This window comes from Lissotriton helveticus, chromosome 3_1, assembly GCF_964261635.1.
Source record: "Lissotriton helveticus chromosome 3_1, aLisHel1.1, whole genome shotgun sequence".
In the NCBI taxonomy this organism is placed as follows: domain Eukaryota; kingdom Metazoa; phylum Chordata; class Amphibia; order Caudata; family Salamandridae; genus Lissotriton; species Lissotriton helveticus.
This window is the reverse complement of record NC_136061.1, coordinates 1,926,380,772-1,926,404,023: the sequence shown is the minus strand read 5'-3', so window position 1 is coordinate 1,926,404,023 and position 23,252 is coordinate 1,926,380,772. Positions and strand designations below refer to the sequence as shown.

Sequence of the window (23,252 nt, the reverse complement as noted above, 5' to 3'; positions counted from 1 at the left end):
GTTGTGCGGGGGCAGACCTCACCAGGAAGAGAGGTAGAGGACGCGGTGAGGAAAGTGGGGCTGTGCTGGTGGGTATTTTTCAGGGCTGTGCTGCGGGTTGTTTTCAGGTCTGGGGGTAGTTTTCAGTGCTGGGGGTCGGTTGGGGTAGTTTTTAGGGCTGAGGCAGTGTTGGGGTCGTTTTCAGGGCTGGGGTCGGAGTTGTTTTCAGGACTGGCGGGTGTGTTAGGGTAGTTTTCAAGGCTTAGGGAACAGGCAGAAGAGTTATTAGGGCTCGGGGGTAGGGTAGTTTTTTTTAATTAGAGGTTAGAGCGTCAGGTCTAAGGGCAGTGGAAGGGGTTGAGTTAATTTAAGGTACAGCGCAGGGGAATTGGATAGTGTAAGTTAAGGGGCAGATTTTTAGGGCTCAGGGCATGGGAGGAGAATGGGTAGTTGGGGTCGTTTTTAGGGCTTAGGGGAGGATGGCTTTGTTTTTGGGGCTCATTGGGCGGGATTGGGGTAGTTTTTTTAAATTTGGGGTTAGGGTTTTAGGTTTAAGGGCATTGGAAGGGGTTGGGATTGTTTTAAGGAGAGCGCAGGAGTTGGAGGGGGCTGGGGTAGTGTATGTTAAAGCATAGGGACAGCCCAGGGGTGGGAGGGGTTCGGGGTATGTTGGTAGGGGGTTTGTAGATTAGGGCGGGGGAAAGGGGTGGGAGTAGTGGAGAGCTTAGCCATGCATACCCATTACTATTCATGCCTTTACCACAAAATTGTGTGGTAAAGGCATGCATGGTAAAGGACTGCATGGTTAAGATGCATTTGTGGTTCGGGCTGCGTGCTTCTATCATACAAGCCCTATACCCCTATAAACACACAACCCGCAATGGAGCTAAAAAACACAACATTTTGTTAAATTAAATTTAATAACTACTAATAAATTAACAAATATATTAAAAACAGAAACAATAATTATACAAATAGATTACATAATATACATTTAAAATATATACTAAATTACATAATAATTTAAAAAAGATATTATAAACAACTATATTTTTGCAAACTATATTAATGACTTCAATATTTTAAAAATCAATATTACTTACTTTTAAATCAATATTTTTGACATCAATATTCTTGCTGACAATATTTTCAAAACACAATATCTTAGACTCGATATTTTGGTATGGCAATATTTTGTACTCAATATTTTGTTTGAATACCATAGCAAAATGTAGAAAATATGCTCGGATGCAGCAAAGGAAGTAAGCTTGATATATAGAAAGGTCATGAAGTGATGGCATGCGCGCCAGGATAATCAGATTTAGTCTTGATTTACTGAGATTCAGGCATTTATTTCTAATCACATATCGATAATGAAGGCAGTTCACCACTGGATTGTGGTACAAGCATGTTCACAGCCATCAGACCCATAGCCCTTTCTCTGGTTCCAAAGCATCCCTTACTCATCAATCGCTTCTCTCACTCTCCATTCCAGGGCCACTCTCACTTTCATTACCCAGTTACCTTCAGTGCTTTTATTGGTCACTTACTTGATCATTTGTGGGACAGTTACTTTGGAGTTTTCCTCGAATGCGTTCATCATCAGGCCATTGCAGCGAATGTTATCAATGCACTGCAAGAGAAGGGTCAGGAAGGTCAGTGTTCAGTATCTAAATAGATAATGTGATTTATTCTATAGTGTCTGGCAGGGATCAAGGGAGGAAGGGTGGGGTGGAAGAGTGGTGCAATTTTTTTTTAACTTATCTCCTCACTGGTCTTTCCTCCATCATCTCTCCGCGGCTGGAACAGGAAGCACACACAGGCTCCCTTAAGCCAATCACAGTGCTGCAATGCAGTGTTGTGACTGGTCTGAGCACCGTGGTTCAGCACTCAGACAGGGAATGGGAGCCTGGGCATGTTGCTCACCAGGCTGTGCATTACAGCCTGGTGGGAAACATGCAAAGTGCGCATGACCGTTTGGCCGGCCCAAGACAGCCGGTAAAACAGTCATGTGCACTTGGAGTGTGGCAACCACTCCTACCCCTGTGCCACCAGCCTCGCCGTAACCCAGCCCTGAACCTACAAAAAATAGGATGATAATAACAATGTTATTAGCATTTTATTTTTCCGGCTCTGAGAGCAATGGGGAGATGCTCCTCCGCCCTAGCGGAGGAGCCTCCCCTGGATTTATTGTCATCAATTGGTATATGTACGGTTGTTTTTCTCTTCCAACAAACTTGTATTTTAAACTTAAAAAACGTAAGGGCAGAGTGCGCCAGGCCAACAGATGAACAACTCAGCACGAACATGCCAGCAAGGTTGGTGTAGTCGGTAGAGTCATGGGTCTCACCAGGTTCCTTAGATGCAGCAGGCAGCAAGGGCTTACTAGCAAAGATGAGCAGCAGAATCCCTGGAGTCAGGAGCAGTGGTGTAATGCAAAATGATGGGGCTCCCTGTAGAATCTGATGACTGGCCCCTGAGCCTCTCATATGTAAAAGAAAACTCTTCAATCCTCCCCCACCGCTACCCGCACTGTAGGGGCTGCAGAGGCCTGCGTTATTATGTCCCTGGTCAGCAGGGAAAGTGGTTTCAGCAGGGAGTTAGCACAGTCTGTGTAGTCAGTAGGGACTTTGGGAGGGGGAAGGATCAGCAAGGGCTACATGGTCAGCAGAGCTTCGCATGGTCAATAAAGTCAGTTGGGTCAGCGGAGTCAGTGGAATCAGCCACCGGATTCAGTGAATCCGGTTGCTATTGAAAGTGACATAATCGTTCCGAATTTCTCGAGTCTGCTTCTGCTTGGGAATGTCGATTCTTAATCTGGAGCAATGCTTTAAATGGGCCAGCACTTACAAGTACTGAGTACTGGCACTTCTAGATTGTTCACTCTGAGTACCTGCATTTCTACTTTGACAAGGAGAGTATCGGTACTTATAATGGATTAAACTGTATTTTCAGATTATGATGTCCTTGGGCCCAACAAGGTGGAAGAATAACCCTGTGCCTAAAAATAAGGTGACGAAGACTATGGTAGGTACATATTTTGCATTGAGTAGGAGCAACGTATGCTACACTATGGCCCTGATTACAATGTTGGGCAGACTTGTGTCCGTCCGACACTGTTGTGGGAAAGGAATGGCCCAACCATGGGTCGGTAGTTCCGCAATCCAATTAGGATGCGACCGCACATAGTGTGTTTGGAAACTTCCATTTCTCGATGGGAACTTGTGCAGCGGGCTGAAAACGCCTGAAGTGCAAGTTCCCATTGAAAAATGGAAGTTTGTAAATATTCCTGCACCGTTTGGCAGACACCTGCCTGCCTCACCGTACAGGGATGTTGAGGGGGGCACCAGGCCGTAGAGCGGAGGCCTCAGAGGGGTGAGGGCCCTGCTAGGGGCCCCCAAGCACACTTTCCGACAGCAGTTCCATGTTGGAAAGGCTGACAAAGAACTGCTGTCAGAAAGTGCCATCATAATCTCAATCGTGGAACCGAGGCTGGCTCTGCCGTCATTGTGGCTTACAAATGGCTTCTGATGCACCAAAGGGCTTCTTGAGCCTGTCAGAAGCGCCGCAGATAGTCCCTCCGCTCACCACATCATAATGTAGCGGGTGAACCACTGTGTGAGATGTCGGTGGGTCCAAAACTGACTGCAACAACCTCCTATGGAATATAATGAAGGTAGGGTCTTAAATAAAACCCTATAGGAAATAAGTCAAATTATTACCAGGATTTAAACTAATGACAAATAAAAATATGTTTAATTTAATGAGAAATCCATTATATAAAAATATATATTTTTTTATTTTAATTGAGATATTGTAATAATTTTAAATGCAAAAAGTAATGCACAGATCATTCTCATTAAAATATAATGACATCACTTTTAATAATTTTAATACAGAAAAAATGTATATTATTTATTTAAGTGGGATTTTCTTTTTCTAATTTAGCCTTCAGAAACTCAATTTGAATTTAATATAACAAAAAATATTTATATTGAGTTAATAATGATTTAACTTTTGAATACTTTGCGACAATTAAAATACATGGAATAAATATTTAACAATAATATTCTACATCAAAATGTGTTTTCTATTGAATTCTAAAGTTTAATACCGTTTTACATTTTTGTTTATACTTTAACATACAGAGATCTCCATCCTGAAGGCAGAGACCTTTGCCTACATGTGAAAAGTTACTAGTAGTAACTTAAAATGATCAGCTTGTTTTTTAATAATTATGAAATGATTTGAAATGTACTAAATTCAATAAAAATTATTTTAAAGATTTATTTTTTTAAATCCCACCTAAAGACAAATGTTTGTACTTACGTATTATGTACTAACGATTACAAAACGTTATGTGTAGAATTAATGGGAATTCATTTGTATGTATTTTGCAATTCAAAGTTAAAAATGGTTGATAGAATATGTTATCCCTAAATGATATTAGAACAAATGGCAAAGCCTTGGACACTTTCTAGCTCAGCGTGGATGGCTCTGTGCTAATCCTATGCTTACAGACTTTGCTAGGAAAACAGATATTGGTAGTGAGAAGATTCAGAGTCTAACCAGTGTTGAAGGGTGCTTCATATAGGAGCTACTCTCCACCTATACTTGGTAACTACTCAGAGTTCCCTGCTTTCTTATTTGCATAATTTATGCAGCACTCTTAACCTGACAGGGTATTGTTCTAAATTATACTGGGTACTCCCTTGTGTATGGACAAAGCTATACTTCTCTTAAGAGCTCTAACAAGAGCAAAATACCTGTCTGGTGTTGCCTTTATGCATTCCAGGTTGGCTTGGACGGTATTTTAGCAATCCAAAGTTGTAATGCTGTGCCTGAAGTGGTAAAATGCTTTTGTCGTTTTACAGCTCGGCATGAATAGCACTGTACTAACCTTATGCATAAAGCTTTGTCTGTAAAAATGGCAAAATGCTTAGTCCCTTTCTAGCTTGGCGTGGATGGCACTGTGTTAATGACATACTTAAAACTTTGCTAGATAAACAGACATTTGAGGTGAGCAGATTCAAAATGTTGATGGGGTTGTAGGTCGCTCTGTATAGGAGCAGCTGCTCTCTACCTAAACATGGGACCTACCTAGAGTTCCCTGCTTCCTTATTTGCATAATTTATGAGGTACTCTAAGCCTTAAAAGGTATTGTTTTGTTATATATATATGTCATGTGATCAAGGCTCCGCTGAGCCGAAACGTCGGTGACTCTTTCTGCTAAATAAAACCTTTTTATACACCTCGAGGTCCGTGTCCGGAGTCTGCTTGCTGTGTTGCACGAGCGCGCGAGTTTGGAGACAAACGGTGTACAGGATATATATATATATATATATATATATATAGTTACTTAATGGGCTTCCACGTAGGACTACACCTACCAGCATGCAGCTGCCTGGAGTGTGAGGTGATGTACACCTTTAAGGCGGAGGAGGGGCCGAGAGACTACTGCACTGGGAGTGATCACCACAACATCTTTACAACTAATGACCCCCAGGTGAAAGGACCAGCCTGTGAAACCGGCACTGAGGAAAGCCTTATCGGCTGAAACGTGTCTGCCAAGCGTTTCATGGACCGTATGAACCACGAGCTGAAAAGCTTAATAAGTCTACTTGTGTTTAACCCAGAGCTGTGCCATGCTCTTTCTTACCTGGAAGTGAGCATTGGATTGGACGTTTGGCCAATATTGCGGGCACTGGCAGCCGGCACGCCCTGTGCGCTCACACTCCAGGCAGCTGCATTCTCTTTCTTAAGTGGGAGTGAGCATTGGATGGGATATTTGGCCAGTATTGCGGGCACTGGCAGCCGGCACGCCCTCTCCGTTTGGAGCAACGCGTGAGCCAGCACAATATTGGACATTGCACGGAAATGTGACGCGTCAACCCCACCTTCCTCCACCCCTTCCCCCCACCCCCACCCCCCCAGGCAGATTCATCACCACAGGGTAACTATTTCTGTATATAAAACATACTTGAAACAAATTATTTTAATTTACGGCTATTTATTATGAGGTTATGTTTTAAGTCCCTGACATTATTTTCTATGGAAGGGTGTTGCAGTATCAGAAGTTGCTCAAGCATGGTCTAGACTTATTACTGATCTTTTTTTTACTTAAGCAAAGTTACTCTGGTAAATTTGTCTCAACATTTAAGTCTACACTTTTTAGTAACTTTATACTCATACATAATGAGTAGACAAAAGTAGCAAAGTAACAAAAATGTGTCAGAGTACACTTAGATTTATAGATTTACTCTTTATCTCTTTCTTCCACTCTCAACCCTCCACTACTCCCTTTTACTTCACAGCGTTTCTTATGTCATCCTTCCCTTTGGATCTCTCTTTTAATTTCTTACTCTCCCTTGCTGACTCTTTCTGACCGTGCCACTCTCTCCTCACACCTGAATGATACTACTGACCCCTCGCAAATCCCTGTTACCCTCCTTTCAATTTCTCTCCCCATTGCACTCTTTTACTTTCTGACCCTAATATCTGGATGATATCACGTGCTCCTGCTTCTCATTCTCCCTGCTGCCTTCCCATGCCAGCCTTTAATTTTGTTTAAACTCTCTGCCCCTGTTAATGTCCCTCTCAAACACATATTGGAGCTATCTCTCGTTGTCTCCTCCTGTTCTCCCTGCTCTCTTTCTACTTGCCTTTCGAATAAAGGTTTGGTGCATCTGAATCAGCAACTCTTTTCTATCTCCATCCACTTTTCCTTCCCCCAAGCGATCACACTCCATATCATACCTGGCTGATATCACTGGTCCATGCAGCCTTCTCCTGCCTTGATGACCCCAGCAGGATGACGACAAATGATGGTGAGTCCTTCGGCTCCACCACAATCTTGAAGTCAAGGTGATCAATGTCTGTTGCCGATGACTTTGCTTCAGTTTGAAAAAGGCAGAATATGAAAGAAATTGACAAATATTCACAGGCAGTGTTACTTGGTAGTGTAAAGCAGTGATCTAAAATAATGGTGTAATTAAACATAAGTGCACTAGAAACATTTGTTTGCTCACATTTTACATAGCAGGACACCATGTGCCACCTGCACACAAATGTCAGCTTTTATATTGCTGGAGACTGAGGGCCAGATGTAGGAGCCCAAATACCGGACGGTAACGGCCGATTTCGGCCGTTACCGACCGGTATTTAGGATTTGGCATGTAGGGGGCATGTCATTTACAGAATCGGTAAATTTACCGATTCGGTAAATATACAGAATCGGTAAAATACCGAATCGGTAAAATTCGGTATTTATGAGTCGGTAAATTAGAATTACCTACATCTAGCCCCGAGTCTTTGAGGCATCCAGAGAGGCATCAATAAGGGCACAAGATGTATACTGTCCTTCTCTTAGCCTCCTTCCAACAATCATTAGGCAACTTTTCCAAAAATGGGAACGTCACAGCGTTTAATGTCACGCCACAGCATTTTATGATATATTGACACGGTTGCAGTTGTACTTGCTATCTTAACAGAAGTTGATGCAAAAACAACAATCATTTTACCCCATTGTGTCTAGTCTCATGCTTTGATGATCTGGGGGGCAACACAAGGTGTCACTGGATTGCAGGAACATCTTTGTGCTGTGGATTATATTCTGAGTCTGTTTTAATTTGATTCAGAAGGTATATTACTGAATCTGGAGCCTTGCATTGGTTTTCTAAGCAAACTTTAGAGGAGTAGACTGTTGCTGGATTTTACACACATAACCATACTTCCTCCCAGAGGTGGCCTACAAAGAAATACCAGTATCAATTGTTTTTCTTTGTTCTTGGAATTAAAAAGCAGGGGTTTTCACAACAGACACTGAATTTTTGTGAAGCTTGGTTAATATTTCTTTCTTCTTTTCCGAGTTTTATAAAGCAGGAACTTGACCCGAAGGTATTGGGTATCAGAGCGCTTTCATGCGCACCAGTTGTGCTACACAAGGACACATTGAGTTTTGCTGGGCATGGAGAGATTAAGTGATTTGCCCAGAACCACAGGATGTTGAGTGTCATTGCCGAGACTCAAACCCGGTTCTCCAGATTTGAGGTCGACTGCCCTAGCCATTAGACTACATCCTACCCCCAAATCAATTTATGGAGGTAATATATGCCATCAGAAGAAGAGTCCCTGGGGGCATGTTCCAGGATCTTTGGCTGAAATATAGACCTCCCGATCTTGGGTCTTGTTACAAATAACATTGCCCTTCTGCATCATCCTCATGATGCTGTCTGTAAACATAATCATCCGAGTCAATGTCTTGCCCAACATCTGGTGGTTCAGAGTCTGGAATTTGTTGATACAGCTGGTGGAGGCAATTCAACTGGTTTGCATAAGACGATTGTCTGAACTGACTAAGGAAGAATAGCCAATGAAGATGCTTGAAGTAGTGCAGCAATTATTAGTAGATGTTATCTGTTACAGGATACCTGCTTTTTGTATATGTAAGAATCCCTTAGAAGCCTGTACCATTGAACTTGTAGGAAGGTGGGTGGAGCCACATGAAATCACTGCCTGTCACAACAGAATGGGCTTAGACTTGCAATCATTCTCTGAGCCACCTAGTACATAGTATACGTCCAAGTCATGAGGACCCTCTGCCTGTGAACCACCACTGAAGTTCATGTTGCGATAGAAATAAATAAGTATTTGGAGAAATGATTAGTCTTCATGAATGGTGATAAACAAATGTTTTATAAACTGTATAATTTCCTCAAACAGACCCCCAAGTTACAAAGACCCTGGTCCAAAGAAGATGGACAAACTAACTACAGTGCACCTTCTCAGATAAAGAATAATCATATATCTTTCATAAAATCTGCACCTCAGCATTTAGTGTGCACCTCAGCATTTAGTGTGATTGCAAGGAAGCAATGCTAAAAATTTCCCAATATTGGTATTACATTCCTGTGAAAGTGGCGAAGTGGAAGAACTCTGCTATGCTGCTGAGGCAATTGTGCAAAACCAAAGGGGTAATTGTGGTAACAAAGCAAACACAAGGAGATGATGGATGGAGTGCTGAAACGTTTCAGACACTCACCCCCAGTCACAGATCTGGGTTGAATCCATCATCATTCTTTAGCTCACTTCGTCACCCGAGTTCAGACCCAGCCATAGGCAAATCAGTCTTGACTCAGTGCCTCATGGGAACTGGCCAGCCCAAACTGCCAAACCAGGTCTTCCCTGGACCGAAAACAAGCATCCTCAGACTGGTTTCGGGGTAACACTTCTCACCAGCCAGGGTAGCTTAAATCCAGTGTCAAAGTGAGCAAGGGACCCACATCTGGGCATACCCTGCCAACTTAGGGTGAACAAATCAAACACAAGGAGATGATGCACGGAGCGCTTAAACTTTTCTCACACATCTGGATTGAATCCATCATCGTTCTTTAGCTCATTTTGTCACCCCAGTGCAGACCCAGTTTTATGCAAATCAGACTTGACCCTGTGCCTCATGGGAACAGTCTAGCCCGAATTGCCAAGCCAGGTCTTCCCTGGACCAGAAACAAGCATCCTCAGACTGGTTTCGGGGTAACACTTCTCATCAGCCAGGGTAGCTTAAATCCAGTGTCAAAGTGAGCAAGGGACCCACATCTGGGCATACCCTGCCAACTTAGGGTGAACAAATCAAACACAAGGAGATGATGCACGGAGCGCTTAAACTTTTCTCACACATCTGGATTGAATCCATCATCGTTCTTTAGCTCATTTTGTCACCCCAGTGCAGACCCAGTTTTATGCAAATCAGACTTGACCCTGTGCCTCATGGGAACAGTCTAGCCCGAATTGCCAAGCCAGGTCTTCCCTGGACCGGAAACAAGCATCCTGGGACTGGTTCCGGGATAAAACTCCTTATCAGACAGATTAGCTTAAATCCAGTGTCAAAGTGAGCAAGGGACAGACGTCTGGGCATACCCTGCCAACTTAGGGTGAACAAAGCAAACAGATGGACATAGAGCCAAAACTTTTCTGACACTCACCCCCAGTCACACATCTGGATTGAATCCATCATCGTTCTTTAGCTCACTTCACCACCTCAGTTCAGACCCAGCCATAGGCAAATCAATCTTCACTCAGTGCCTCAATGGAACTGACCAGCTCGAACTGCCAATCGTGGTAACACCAGCTCACTGACGAATATCCTATGGCAATGTCCCAAACTTAGAAAAATATGGTAGGCAGTGTTAAAGGGCATAAACTAAATTTTAATATCCTGCTTCCCCAGCTACATACTTCTCAGGCTTCCGAACAAGCTAACCTACCCATTGAGCTCACACTAAGGTAAAGTGATCACACATGCTCTTTGAGCTGGCAGTTAAATTATCACCGCCCAATGGGGCACTGAAGATAAAAGCAGAGGTCAACACATTCCTTCTTGTCTGCGAATGTGCATTCGAAGATTTGGCAGTTGAAGCCAGAGAGGAGGGTTGGAGTTCTGAGCCTCTCCGACTCTTTAACTGGATTTCAGGTCGCATAATGAGTTGGATTAGCTACATCTAGTCAACGGCTGCTTCAATGTTATTTTGCTGTACATAGATACTGATAGGTTAACTTTGACTGCCAAAGGGACAGAGCCTGGCATCAGGGAATAAATTAAGTATGTGAATCTATTAAAGATCCAATACTGGAGAAGTAGTATTTACAATAAAAGTAGTCTGTAGATAAGTTGAAGGAGAATACATTGCAAAGAAGTTAAGCTGTAGGAGATGTGGTCTGGTTGTCAGGTTTATGGCAGTTTAATAAAGATGAGTTGGTTTTATTCCCTTTGTCTGCACTCAACCAAACTTAGTACATTAAGTGCATGTCAGGTTATTTGGCAGGATCTCTGCTCTCTTCTCTGTGGAAATAAGGAGCGATTCATTTGTTCAACCTCAATGTTAAGTACTATGTGAAAAACACTGACTTATGTTTTGGCAAGCCCCATGTGAAACGGCCTGCGTCAGTCTTACGTCTGCTGTGAGGCAGAAGCAAAATTTTGACGCAACGGCGTCCTAGAAGTGACGCAGTGAAATCTCATAGATTACACTATGTCACTTCTACGAGGCTTTTTTTGCTGGGGTACATTATACCTACATTATACCTGACGCAGGTATAATGTAGTGCAGGAGTTTACAAAGTGACGCATTTGCTTAGATGTGCAACTTTGTAAATAGTGCGCAAAAGGAGGCATGTATTACGCCGCCGATGAGTCACAAAAAGTGATACATTGGAAGCGCAAAATTGACGCAAGGCCCCATAAATGAGGCCCCAAGACTGGGCCTAGAGGCTATCATATCAGCTACTTGGCAATGACAATGGGTCACCTCCTAGCTCACCAGCTCAGCGGTGCAATGGAAACCAGCAACAGCCAATTACTGACAATGAAGAGTGAGTGGCGAGGTCAATTCAAGAATAGGAGTAGGGGTACTGTAGGATATGTCTTTTAATTTGATTTGAAACATGTGTTTGTTTTCACCTGAAGTACCTAGTTGCTTCTGCATGCTGCTGCCCTTCCTCTTTTCTTTCACCAGCTTCAGCACTATGAACTTCCAGCACTGGCCTGCCCCCACGTCCCTGGCCCCGGGGTTACTGTTGCAGTGTGAATGAGGGTTTATAGTATGTGGGATTGGCAATGCTCCAGGATTTTGATTAATGGTGGCTTTGGCCTCTGACTTAGTGGTCTATAACCTTGTTGTAAAGCCAATAGATTATTGAAAAGAAAGAGTAATACAACAAGTCTATCTTCCCTCCACATAAATTGTGACTTTGCTTGTGGGCAGTTAAACACTCACTGACTATGCTAAATTCCCAGGCTTATCACAATCCGTAGAGTACATATCCTGATCCATCATACTTATCTTCAAATGTTAATCTTGCTAGTTAATAAATCATCAATGATGCTTTTTTTCTAGGTTTTGAACAGAGTGATCCCAGAATACTTTAACCAAAAAATCATCTGCCATAAATGTTATGTCCTAAATATCGGATACAAAAATATCACTCCATTTGATATTAATGATATAAAATCTATAACAAATGGGTCAGCATTTTTCTAACTGATATTTAGGACACAATGTACCCTACACAGTCGAGATTTAATACCTACATTCATCATCCGTACACTCCTGCTCCTCCATCAGCGTGCAGTCTATCAGCGAGAGGACACCGTTCTGGAAGAGACAGAACATATCAGAGCATGTTAGCAGGTCTGTAAACTGGTACCTACGAACCTCACCACAGACCACGTTACATCAGAAATCAAAGCCTATTGAGACAGCCTTCATTTGTAACAAGGAACTCAATATATGTATCCTGGTAGTGGCTGTAACAAAGAAGCTCATTAAGAGAGACAGTGAAAGACAAGCTACTGCTGCTACAAGAGACAGCAACCTCTGCTATGTATGATCCAAAATATGAGCGCAACTAATGGAAACTTTAAGCAAGTAATAGTTATTGAGTGACAAACAGCTTCCAGATAACGCCAACACATTTCTACCGTGATTGGTCTTGATCAAAGCTGATTTAGTGATATCCATTTACCATGTCATGAGTAAGGTAATGTGAAGTGTCAAGCAGTGCATGACAGGGGTTTAGTGAGCTATCACCATGGCAGCCCACCGCACTATGGGGCCGATTAGGATGGCGGACGTACATTGTCCGTCTGCCATCCTGTCGTGGCAAAGGACCGTCCGCCATAATGGCGGAGGTCCCGTGCCCCGAATTAGGATGCACCCGCCACAGTGGCGGGTGCATCCCGCATTTTTAACATTGCCGCAACGGGCCCCCAAAGCAAAGACTGTAGGCCTTTCCGTGGCGACTTTGCCGCCACGGAAAGGAATTCCCCAAAGCCCATCCTAATATGGCTGGCGGTGTCTGATAGACACCGCCACCATATTAGACCTTTTCAGCCACGGTCGCAAGGCGACTGCGGCGGAAAAGCGGCGGACGGTCTTTCCGTTCGCCGCGGTCCCCCCCGCCATTGTAATATGGCGGGGGGGAAATAGGTGGCAGACGGGCACGGATGGCGGACGGATCGCCACCGCCTGCATGGCGGGGGCGATCCGTCCGCCATCCTAATCGGCCCCATAAACTGGTGAATTTCAGAAGTTTTTCGTTTTCACAAGTGTTCTGGTAAGTATAACGTCCTGTTAAACTTTGTTTTTTCTGCAGGGAGAAAAAAACACCTATATATATATCATGTGAGCAAAGCTCCTCGGAGCCGAAACGTCATGCGGCTGAGTTTGCACAAGTAAATAATCCTCAGCACTAATTTGGTCCGTGTCCGTGAGTTTCCATCGCGGTGGGAAAGAGTGCCACCAGTTGGAGACGCGGCTTACAGGATATATATATATATGTATATATATAAATATATATATATATATATATATATATATATATATATATATATATATATATATGTACATATGTTCATGCAAAAGACAAAGGTTAAACCATTGTTATACGGAAACTTTTATTTATTGTTTTTATACAAATCAAACTTACAATACAAACACATAAGAAATAAATAAGTTATAGTTATTAAATTTATCATTTACATACTGTGTTCTCACAAAACTTTTGATTTGCAATGTTATAACTGTTCTTGTAAATACTATGGGCCTTATTTATGAGGCCTGCAACAGTTTTGCACCACCGTTGCGTTACTTTTTGTGACTTTTTGTGTTGCGCCCTATTTACAAAGTGACGCATCTAAGCAGATACGTCACTTTGTAAACCCCTGCGCTACATTATACCTGCGTCAGGTATAATGTATGCAGGGAGGGCGTTTCCACGCAAGTAAGCTTCGTAGAAGAGAGGGCAGGCATAAGGGTGACTGCATTGCTGGAGTTGTGTCACACTTCCGACACAACTCCAGCAATGTATCATTTTGTGCCGACAAATACGTCAGTAAAACGGACGTATCTGTCATTCCTTGCGACATGATGCGTCATACAGTAATATGACACATCCATCATGTCGCAAGGAGAGCGCAATGATAATTGACGTATCACTGTTTTCACGCAGCAATGCGTCACTTTTCATAAATAAGGTCATAATATTTTACATGGTATAATGAGATAATATAAAATGCTATAAGCAGTGCATGGAGAAATTGCGAGTTATAGTTAATGTCGTGTGGCTATCGCCTTGAATACCTCTGTATGGAGGTGCGCAAGTTATAAGGTATAGGTTTAGAAATTACATTTTTTGTGTAATTTAACTTTTGGCTAATGCATAAATAAAGTTCTATTAATTTAAAGGTGGTAAATGAATTATGAATATAACTATAATTGAAGAATTACTAATGTTTCTAATGTTTATTTTAAGTTTGGGTTGTATAGAACGAATACAAAAAAGTTTTATTATCTATAACAAAGGTTTAACCTTTGTTTTGTTAATTGAATTTCAATGTTTTTTTATTTTTAAGAAAAATGTTTTATACATAGAGTTTACTTTCGTCGAGTGTAGTGTCATTAGTATGTGGTATACTGGAGTGGAGGAAAGTGTTTTAAAATGTACTGTGGTCGTGTATAGTGTCGTAGAGTGCAGTAGAGTGCAATGTGATACAGTGGGGTGGTGCACAGTGGAATATCATACAGTGGAGTGGAGTGGCGTAGAGTGTAGTGAGGTAGAGTGGAATAGCGTGTAGTGGTGTACAGTAGAACAGCATAGAGTAGAGTTGCAAAGAGTGGAGTGGAGTAGAGTGGAGTGTGGTCATAGTAACAGCATACAGTGCAGTAGCGTAGAGCGCAGTGGCATGTAGTGGAGTGGTGTACAATGGAGTGAGGCACAGTGTAGGGGCATACAGTACTATAGCATAGAGTGGAGTGTTGTAGACTATAGTGACGTAGAGTGGAATAGCATATAGTGGCGTTTCAGACAGTTAAGTGTCGTAGCGTGTAGTGGCATAGAGTGGAATAGCATATAGTGAAGTGTCCTAGAGTGTAGTGGCGTGAGTGATGTTGCATATAGTGGAATAGCATCAAGTGAAGTAGGTTAGAGGGGATTAACGTAGAGTGAAGTGACATTGGGCCTCATTCGGATGTCGATGGGACATCCGAATATGGCCCAAGGGGACCCTTCCCATTTGTGATGGGTTTACCACCTACTTGAAGTAGGCAGTAAAGTGCATACATCCCCCTGTGACTCACTATTAGGAAGGGATGTCTTTGATACACCCCTTCCTAATGCCGGCTCATAAAAATGATTTTGCGAGTTGGTAATAGGTAACCAAACCACAAAATAAGGTTAGTACATGTCGAAAGTCTATTTAGCACTCACAAACGGCCCGATTCTTCATTTGTGACCGTTAAAACCTTTTGTACATATGGCCCTTATTTTCTTATCCAGTATTGGTTCTTTTATGGATTCACATGTTTCAATCAGAATAGATAGCAGGTATATATTATTTATAAGATTAGGCTAAACATACCACAATTGCAGACAATGAATATAATCAAACAAGGCTCACTTTATTGGAATATATAGGCGCAATACTGCTTGTCCTACCGTATCACTGCATTGTGACAATTCCAGGCAATATTGTTGCGTCAACATATGCAATTTTTTGTAATGTCGCGGCTCAGCATATGCTTTTAACAGGTACTCCAGCAAATTGAACTGCTGTTGTAGCCACTGCCTTAGTAGAGTGTGCTTTGACCTTACCTGTCAAAGGCCTACCAGCCTTAGAATGGCTGAATTGAATAGCAGTTGATATCCATCGAGCTATATGCTACTAGCAGTTGGTCTGTGTTTCTGAACTACTTAGTTAGTGTGATGCAAATAACATTTTACAGAAGGAGATGATGGAGGGAGCGCTGAAAATGTTCTGACACTCATCCCCAGTCACAGATCTGGGTTCAATCCATCATGGTTCTTTAGCTCACTTCACTACCCCAGTTCAGACCCAGCTATATGCAAATAAGTCTTGACCCTGTGCCTCATGGGAACAGTCCAGCCTGAACTGCCAAGCCATGTCATCCCTGGACCGGAAACAAGCATTCTGGGATAGGTTTCAGGGTAACACCCCTCATCAGCCAGGCTAGCTTGAATCCAGAGGCAAAGTGAGCAAGGGACCCACGTCTGGACATATTTTAAGCATCTCTTTATATCCAATGTAGGAAGTGATTTTTTCACTGCTATCTGTGGATTCGAGATGAATGTTTTAAGTACAATAGGCTAATTTAGAGGAAAATCCGTAGGGACCTTTGGAATGAACCTGGTATTAGTCCTTAGAATCACAGTGTCATTCTTAAACTTCAAGAAAGGTTCCTTAATCGTGACCGCTTGTATTTCACTCACCCTTCTGACTGATTTAAGAACCAATAGCAATGCCACTTTCTATGTTAGCAATTTGATATCTGCCTTATGTGTAGGTTCAAAGGGACTCTTCATCAGCTATGCCAGTATTATGTTAAGTTGCCAGGTTGGAGGGGGAGACTTTATCGGAGGGAAGACTCTGAAAAGACCGTTAAAGAAATGCCTAATGACTCTAATAGTTCCAGAAGTGCATCTGTATCTTGAAATGGCAGTTAAGGTAAGATAGGGTGTATATTCGTCGTTTGGCACCATACACAAAAACACTTCCAGTTCAATCTGTATGCATTGTTAGTGTTATCAGCTCTGGCTCTTGCAATCATATCTTTGTATTCTTGAGGGATATCTATATTTGTGAATTCATGGTATTTAGGAGCCAGGCGGATCAGTGCAGGAAAGTCAGGTTCAGATTAATTACTTGGTTGTATAAGTTCCTCTGAGGTTTCAGCTGCATGTGACTTTTCTCTGATAGTAGTAGTAGTTCCGTAAAACAAGTGTTGCCTGGGCCATCGTAGAGCAATCATTGTTATCCAACACAGCTCCCTCCTTTTCTGAGGAGTCTGAGTATGAGAGAGATCGGGAGAAAAGCGTATGCAAAGCTCGCTTACCATCTGATTGAAAATGTATTCTCCTATGACCCCCTTGAGGGTGCCAGCTTGATTAAAATTGGCATTTCTAATTTTCTTGAGTCGCAAAGAGATCTAGGGTCGGTTTGCCCCATTTTTGGAAGATCTTGTTCAGAGTGAACTAACTTAGCTCCCATTTGTGGCAGCTGCTTTTTATTCTGCTTAACGTATCACCAAACTGTTGTTTGTGCCTGGTAGAGGTTCCACTCATAATGTTACTTGGATGTGTCAAAGCCCATTTCCAGAGTCTTTGTGCTTCCTTGGATAGGGCCAGAGATCTTGTGCCCCCTTGCTTGTTCAAGTAGTGCATATTGGTTGTGTTGTCTATGCGTATTAGCACTGATGATCCCATTATTCTTGGCAGGAAAGCTTAATGAAATTCCTCAGAGATCTAGGAAGTTTATGCGCATTTTTCTTTGATTCATGGTCTATTTTTCACTTACATGGAGGCCCTGCAAATGAGCACCCCAACCATCCGGGGAAACGTCTGTGGTGATGACATAGTTAGGTATTTTGGGTAAGAATGTTAGACCCCATGACAGATTGTCGACCTCCGCCACTAGGGTAGAGGCTTTGCTATGGTCGATGTGATGTTGATCAGATTAAAAAGGCAAACAGAAAATGACTTTCTTTTCAATAGTCTTCATGCTAATATTATAAGTCTTTTCTGTCGTTGGTTTGATAAGAATGCCTCGTCTTGGAGTGTATCCAAAATTGACCCAGGAACTTTACCCTGAATGAAGGATGGAGGAGTGACTTCTGATAGTTGATGGTTAAACCCAAACCTTGGAATAACTGTAGACAGGCTGTTGTTGCTCTCGATGCCTGATAAGCAGTTGATGCTTTTATGAGCCAATCGTAGAAGTACGGGAATACTTGGAATCCCTTGTGCCTTAGGTGGGCTGCACTGCGGGTAGACATTTCGTAAATATGATGAGGGCTGATTTGAGGCCAAAGGGGAGGACTTTGAATTGATAGTGCTGACTTCCATGAGTCTGAGGAATTTGCGATGTTTCGGATGAATAAGGATATATGAATAAGCATTCTCTACATATAAGGTTGTCATGTAATCTCCCTGATGCAGGAGTTGCAGAAGGTCGTGAAGGGTTATGATACGAAAGGACTGCTTTTTCAGGTATTTGTTCAACATTTGGAGATCTAAAATAGGTCGCCATTCCCCTGATTTCCTATTTATTAGGAAAAAACTGGAGTAGAACCTCATTCCTTTCTGAGAATGTGGGACCTTCTCTATTGCTCCTTTGTGAAACATGACAAACACTTTCTTTTGAAGTAGATTGAGATGAAGTGGGTGCGCTCCTCTAGGTGGAGTGTTCGGTGGAATCTGTAGGAATTCTAAGGTATGATCGTATGTGATGAGGTCCAGTACTCATCTGTATGAAGGTATTTTCTACCATTGCTGGGAAAAGTTGGAAATGTTTTCTCTAGCAAGTTGAAAATCTGTAGTGGGTGCAAATGAGATGCCACTGTTTTCTGCCAGTGTCTCTGTGTTTGAGATGCTTGCTTTCTCCTTGGTGCTTGTTTGGTGCAAGCTGCTGCAAGCAGCAATCTATAAGTCTGCTGTTGTTAGGGAAGTCAGTATTGCTGCTAAAAGGGCTGATAATGCTGATACCTCTGGTAGTACCCTCCAAATGAAAACAAGCCTCTTCAATGTACCACTCGAAAAGGCACCTTTCTAGTTTGTAAGGTGCCCAAGGATCTTGCAGTGTCTGTGCTTTCCTTTATGGCTTGCAAGGTGTCATCAGCATGCTTGCCAAACAAAGCCACACTCGTATGGCATATCTAATATTATGCTCTGCACTTCTGGCCTGAATGATGGAGCCTTCAACTATCCTTGCTGCCTAAGAACCGCAGACCCTGCCAGATGTCTAAATCATGTTAACGCTATATCCATAGCACAAAGCATAATCTCTGATGAGGTTCCCTCTCCTTCCTACAAGATTTTCTTTGCCCCCCCTTTTTTAGGCATAAGTTCTATATATGTGGCAATGTCTGACCACATCTGCGTGAAGTATAGGCCCAATATTGCTAGCGAATCAGTCACTCAAACCATCGTCCTGACATCATCAAGAACCTTTTGCCCATTTTATCAAGGTGTCTGCCTTCTCCATCAGGTGGTGTTGAAGCATTCCTGGACCGGCGCTGGGCTGCGTGTGTCACCACAGAAGCTGGCTTTGGGTGTCCAACTAGACATGCAGGTGAATCCTCAGATGCCTTGTATTTTTTATCAATCCTTGGCAGGACACCTGATACAGTGGTAGGAGTTTTCATAATCTTTATACCTTCCTCCTAAATGTTCAGTGAAATCATACAAGTAGCAATCCGATTGCTTAATCGGTAAAGGCAATTGAAATTGTTTCGCAGCTATTTCCATGAGACTATGGAAGCCTCCGATATCCTGTGGTGGAGAGTCCACTGGTTGCAGAGCAGGTGGAGAAGGTGATGGAATTAAATAATCATCCCATTCATTGGGAGTAGACTGATTATTGGGGATTTCCCCTTTCTCCCTATCCTTATTGGGGATCACTGACAGAATATCGACAGACCGAATATCGACCTACAAGAATATAGAGTACAGAATATCGAAGGACAGAATATCGACATCCCTTCTCTACAAAGGTAAGTACAAAAATATCGAAACCAAAATATCATTGTTTAAAATATTGTTGTTTAACATATCGTTTTTTTAAATGTCTTGAAAATAGTATAAATTTAATTAAATACTAAATATAATTACTAAAAACTTAGGGGCCGATTAGGATGGCGGACGGATTGCCCCCGCCAGGCTGGTGGTAGCCACCACTGGCCCGGCGGGGGCAATCTGTCCGCCATCCTCACAGAAATAACCCCCCCGCCACATTAGGATGGCGGGGGAGTTCGCGGCGGACGGCAAGACCGTCCTCCGCTTTTCCGCCGGTCACCTTCGCGACCGGCGGAAAAAAGTGCTTACATATGGTGGTGGTGTCTGCGAGACACCGCCAACCATATTACGATGCCGCCGGTCATATGCCTTTCCACGGCGGCATTCCCGCCATGGAAAGGCATACGGTCTTTGCTTTGGGGGCCCGTTGCGGGCCCCTAGGGTGAAGGGGGCGTGGGGGTGCACATGGGGGGTACCTTTGGTACCCCCCTGCGTTTCAAAGTACAACAAGCCTGTCATGTTGAGCATTGCGGAGGACGGTGCTTTCAGCACCGCCTGCCGCAATGTTAAAAATGCGGGATGAACCCCCCACTGTGGCGGGTGCATCCTAATTCGACATACTGGACCTCCGCCCCTGTGGCGGACGGTCCCTTCCTACGACGGGATGGCGGACCGTCCGCCATCCTAATTGGCCCCATAGTTAGAATTATTTTAGAAAGTTAAAAATGATAAATAAAAAATGTAATATAAAAAAATTAAACGCATATACAAAAATGTATATATATATATTAACTTAATATTAATAAATAATTATTTAATGTAATTAATTATTTTATTTAATCATAAAATGTTAGGAAATAATAAAAATTATAAATACATATATTAAAAGTAATAATACCTATAACAGTAGGGAAAAAGTTGGATAGCGTAGGGCAGTGTTTCCCAAACTGGGGTCCGTGGACCCCCAGGGGTCCATGACACATTCCCAGGGGGTCCACAGGCAGCAATTTTAAAAGCACTGCAAATTTCTTTGTAGAAGTAGCAGTTTTTGAGCAACAATAAAAGTGTCAAGATAACACCAGTGATAAATGTACCTGCTGGAGAGAGATGAGTTGTGTCCAGTGGCAGGTTTGACTTATCTAATGTAGCACAGAGGGTTAATATGCCTGCTGCAACTAACGTGTGTCAGCATGTTAAAAAACAGTATTTTATGTGCATAGGTCAGTGGGTTACTGCTTTTGTCACAGAGATTCTTTTGTTACTCTGCACCTTATAAGAGACAATCATAATCTAGCAGTGACCTATAAACTGTCATCAATGAGCTGCTTACACACTGCATGGTACAAGTTAATAACTTATGTTTTTTCCCAGTCTTTCATTATCCTGATGCTGCTAAAGGGGTTTATTTGGGTGGAAATACATTTTTATTGTTAGTCAATGCTAACCACTGTGTTATGTTCTGAATCCTGAGTATGTGCTTTTCCAGACCAAGCACTCTTTAAAAATGCCTACCAGTATGAAAGACACGTGAATCCTACACATTGTCATCCCCTTTGCCTTATGTAACATTTTAATTACACTGATTTACTAGTATGATTCATCGTCTCTATATGTGTGTAATGTAAAGTGCTCTGATATCCTACAATGGTATGAGAGATGCTATAAAACAAATGAAATATATTTGACAGATGTGCTATGGAGAAATGAGAGGAACTGTTGAAGGGTGATAATAAGGGAATCATTGAAAAACACCAACAGTGATTGTTGCATCCTGGTGCATAGTAAGGTCATCATTTACTATTCTTTATAAGCTAATACAATTCAATATATAATGATAAATGTGTTGTAGAATGCACCATTGTAGCCTACATTTTCTTGGGGGGAGAGCCTCCCAAAGCCCCCTTTGTAGTGGTCAGGCTCACTGTATGGGGACTGGTCTGAAAACATTTGCCAGGGCGGCTATGGGTTTCCACTCTGGCCCTGTCAGGAACAGGAGCCTTGTACTGCGAAATAAAACTAAACCATTTAAAAGTTAATCATGAAGATGCATCTCCAACCTTCCCATTAAAATTTTCAGTTTTTTGCAAACTCTTTCATTATAAAGTACTAACATCCTTAGTAATTCGAGCATTTCTTTTGTCTGGACATGTGTGTTTATTTTTTTTAATTACTCTTTTAATGTTTGAAATTTAAATCATACAAATTGCTGGGGGTCCCCGGCTTCCAGTGGTGAGTCAATGGGGGTCTTCAGGAGTCAAAAGTTTGGGAACCACTGCTCTAAGTGAAGCCTATCTTGAAGACTCATGTTGAGTCATTTTTTAAAGTTTCCTAGGTGTCTCCGGTGACCCCTGGTGTGATCTCTCCCTTTTTCTAGATATTTCTTGTGAGAGTGGAATCCTCACTATCCTCCTTCTCAGAAAGGACAGACTTCCTTCATTTTAAATTCTGCAGCCATAGTAAAAGCCTCCCTTCTCTTTCTTTAAGAGTTTCGGCAGAGAAAGTGAGACAGATCTCACAGTCTTTTACCTTGTGGGCAGGATGAAGGCAGTAGATACATTCCAAATTTTTAGGTATTACCGTGGTACTGTGTAGACTTTTTACTGAAAATTCAAATATTTTAAAATGGAAAATACACTGGAGTTCCCCCATATTTGTAAAATATAGGGGACTATAGTATATTTTTAATTATTAACTTTAAAAAAAAAAAATGTTGTTACCGGAGTACTCCCAAGGCAGTACCTCAGTGGTAAAGCGTATTTTTAACATATTTATTTTAAAAAGATATATTTTTGGTACTGCAGTACTCCCGAGTCAGTTTGTTGGTGTGAGAAGGGGGTTCTGACCATCTGAGCCACCCGTATATTTTGCTTTTGAACACCTGATTTTTGAGCTTTTACTGTGGGAGAGCCTCATAAGCTGGGACACACCCACAGTAAATTCATGATAAAATGGACTGCATGTGGATTTCATTATTGTCTGCTGCAGCCAGGGTCAGGGGCACTGGATTGGTTACATGTGGACACGTGTGCACATGTGTGTGCACCTGTGTAAGGCTGCGCAGGGGAGATTCCTGTTGTGCGCAACCCAGCAGCTGGTACAGACAGAATGGTGTGGCAGGAACTATGCAGAGTTTTGTGGTGACATGGAATAGGCCTTATAATGTGGGGAGATACATGTAAGGGATAGTCAGTGTGCTTTACTGTTTCACTGTAGGAACTCTCCGTTATTCTCCTATGGAGACAGAGACAACATGGGGTAGTTTCAGTTCCCTGGGGTCTACTAACTCCAGACATGCAACAAAGTACACTGTAAGTTGTGTAAAAAGAATTATTCGTCTGAGTCCAAAGGCATATCTGTACTGCTTATGGGTCATCCAGAAATGCCATATTCCTCTGACACAACCAGAGCCCAGCCGGGTGTGATACTGCCAGGGTGGATTAATTACCTTCCTCCCTAAGCTGTAGAATCAGAGGCTTAGCCCTTCACTGCATTCCCAAGGGTGAAGGTCTTCTCTCCAGGAGGGAGAGATGGGTTGAAGCTGCAGATGTCACCCGGTGCCAGGCACCAGGCCATGAAGGCAGCAAGGGGAAGGGGGCTTTTCAGAGACCATGTGACATGAGACCCCTGGACGGCGCCATCTTGAAGTATATCAGAGGCCTCTTCAGGAGAAGATAAACCCCCCATATGCGATC

At 42.5% G+C, this 23,252-nt stretch overlaps 1 protein-coding gene across 2 annotated transcripts in view; it reads right to left on the bottom strand.

The window, feature by feature from the left end:
• The window catches only part of RASGRF1 (Ras protein specific guanine nucleotide releasing factor 1), a 686,570-nt gene that overhangs the window by 246,242 nt on the left and 417,076 nt on the right, over window positions 1–23,252 (bottom strand). The window contains exons 11-13 of one of the 2 annotated variants that reach the window (XM_078682942.1): window positions 12,065–12,128; window positions 6,736–6,872; window positions 1,530–1,612 (exon numbers count right to left, since the gene is read on the bottom strand). In XM_078682942.1, the coding sequence (XP_078539068.1) occupies window positions 1,530–1,612; window positions 6,736–6,872; window positions 12,065–12,128 (284 nt within the window). The remainder of the gene's footprint in view (window positions 1–1,529; window positions 1,613–6,735; window positions 6,873–12,064; window positions 12,129–23,252) is intronic. The other variant, XM_078682943.1, reaches the window with a different exon arrangement.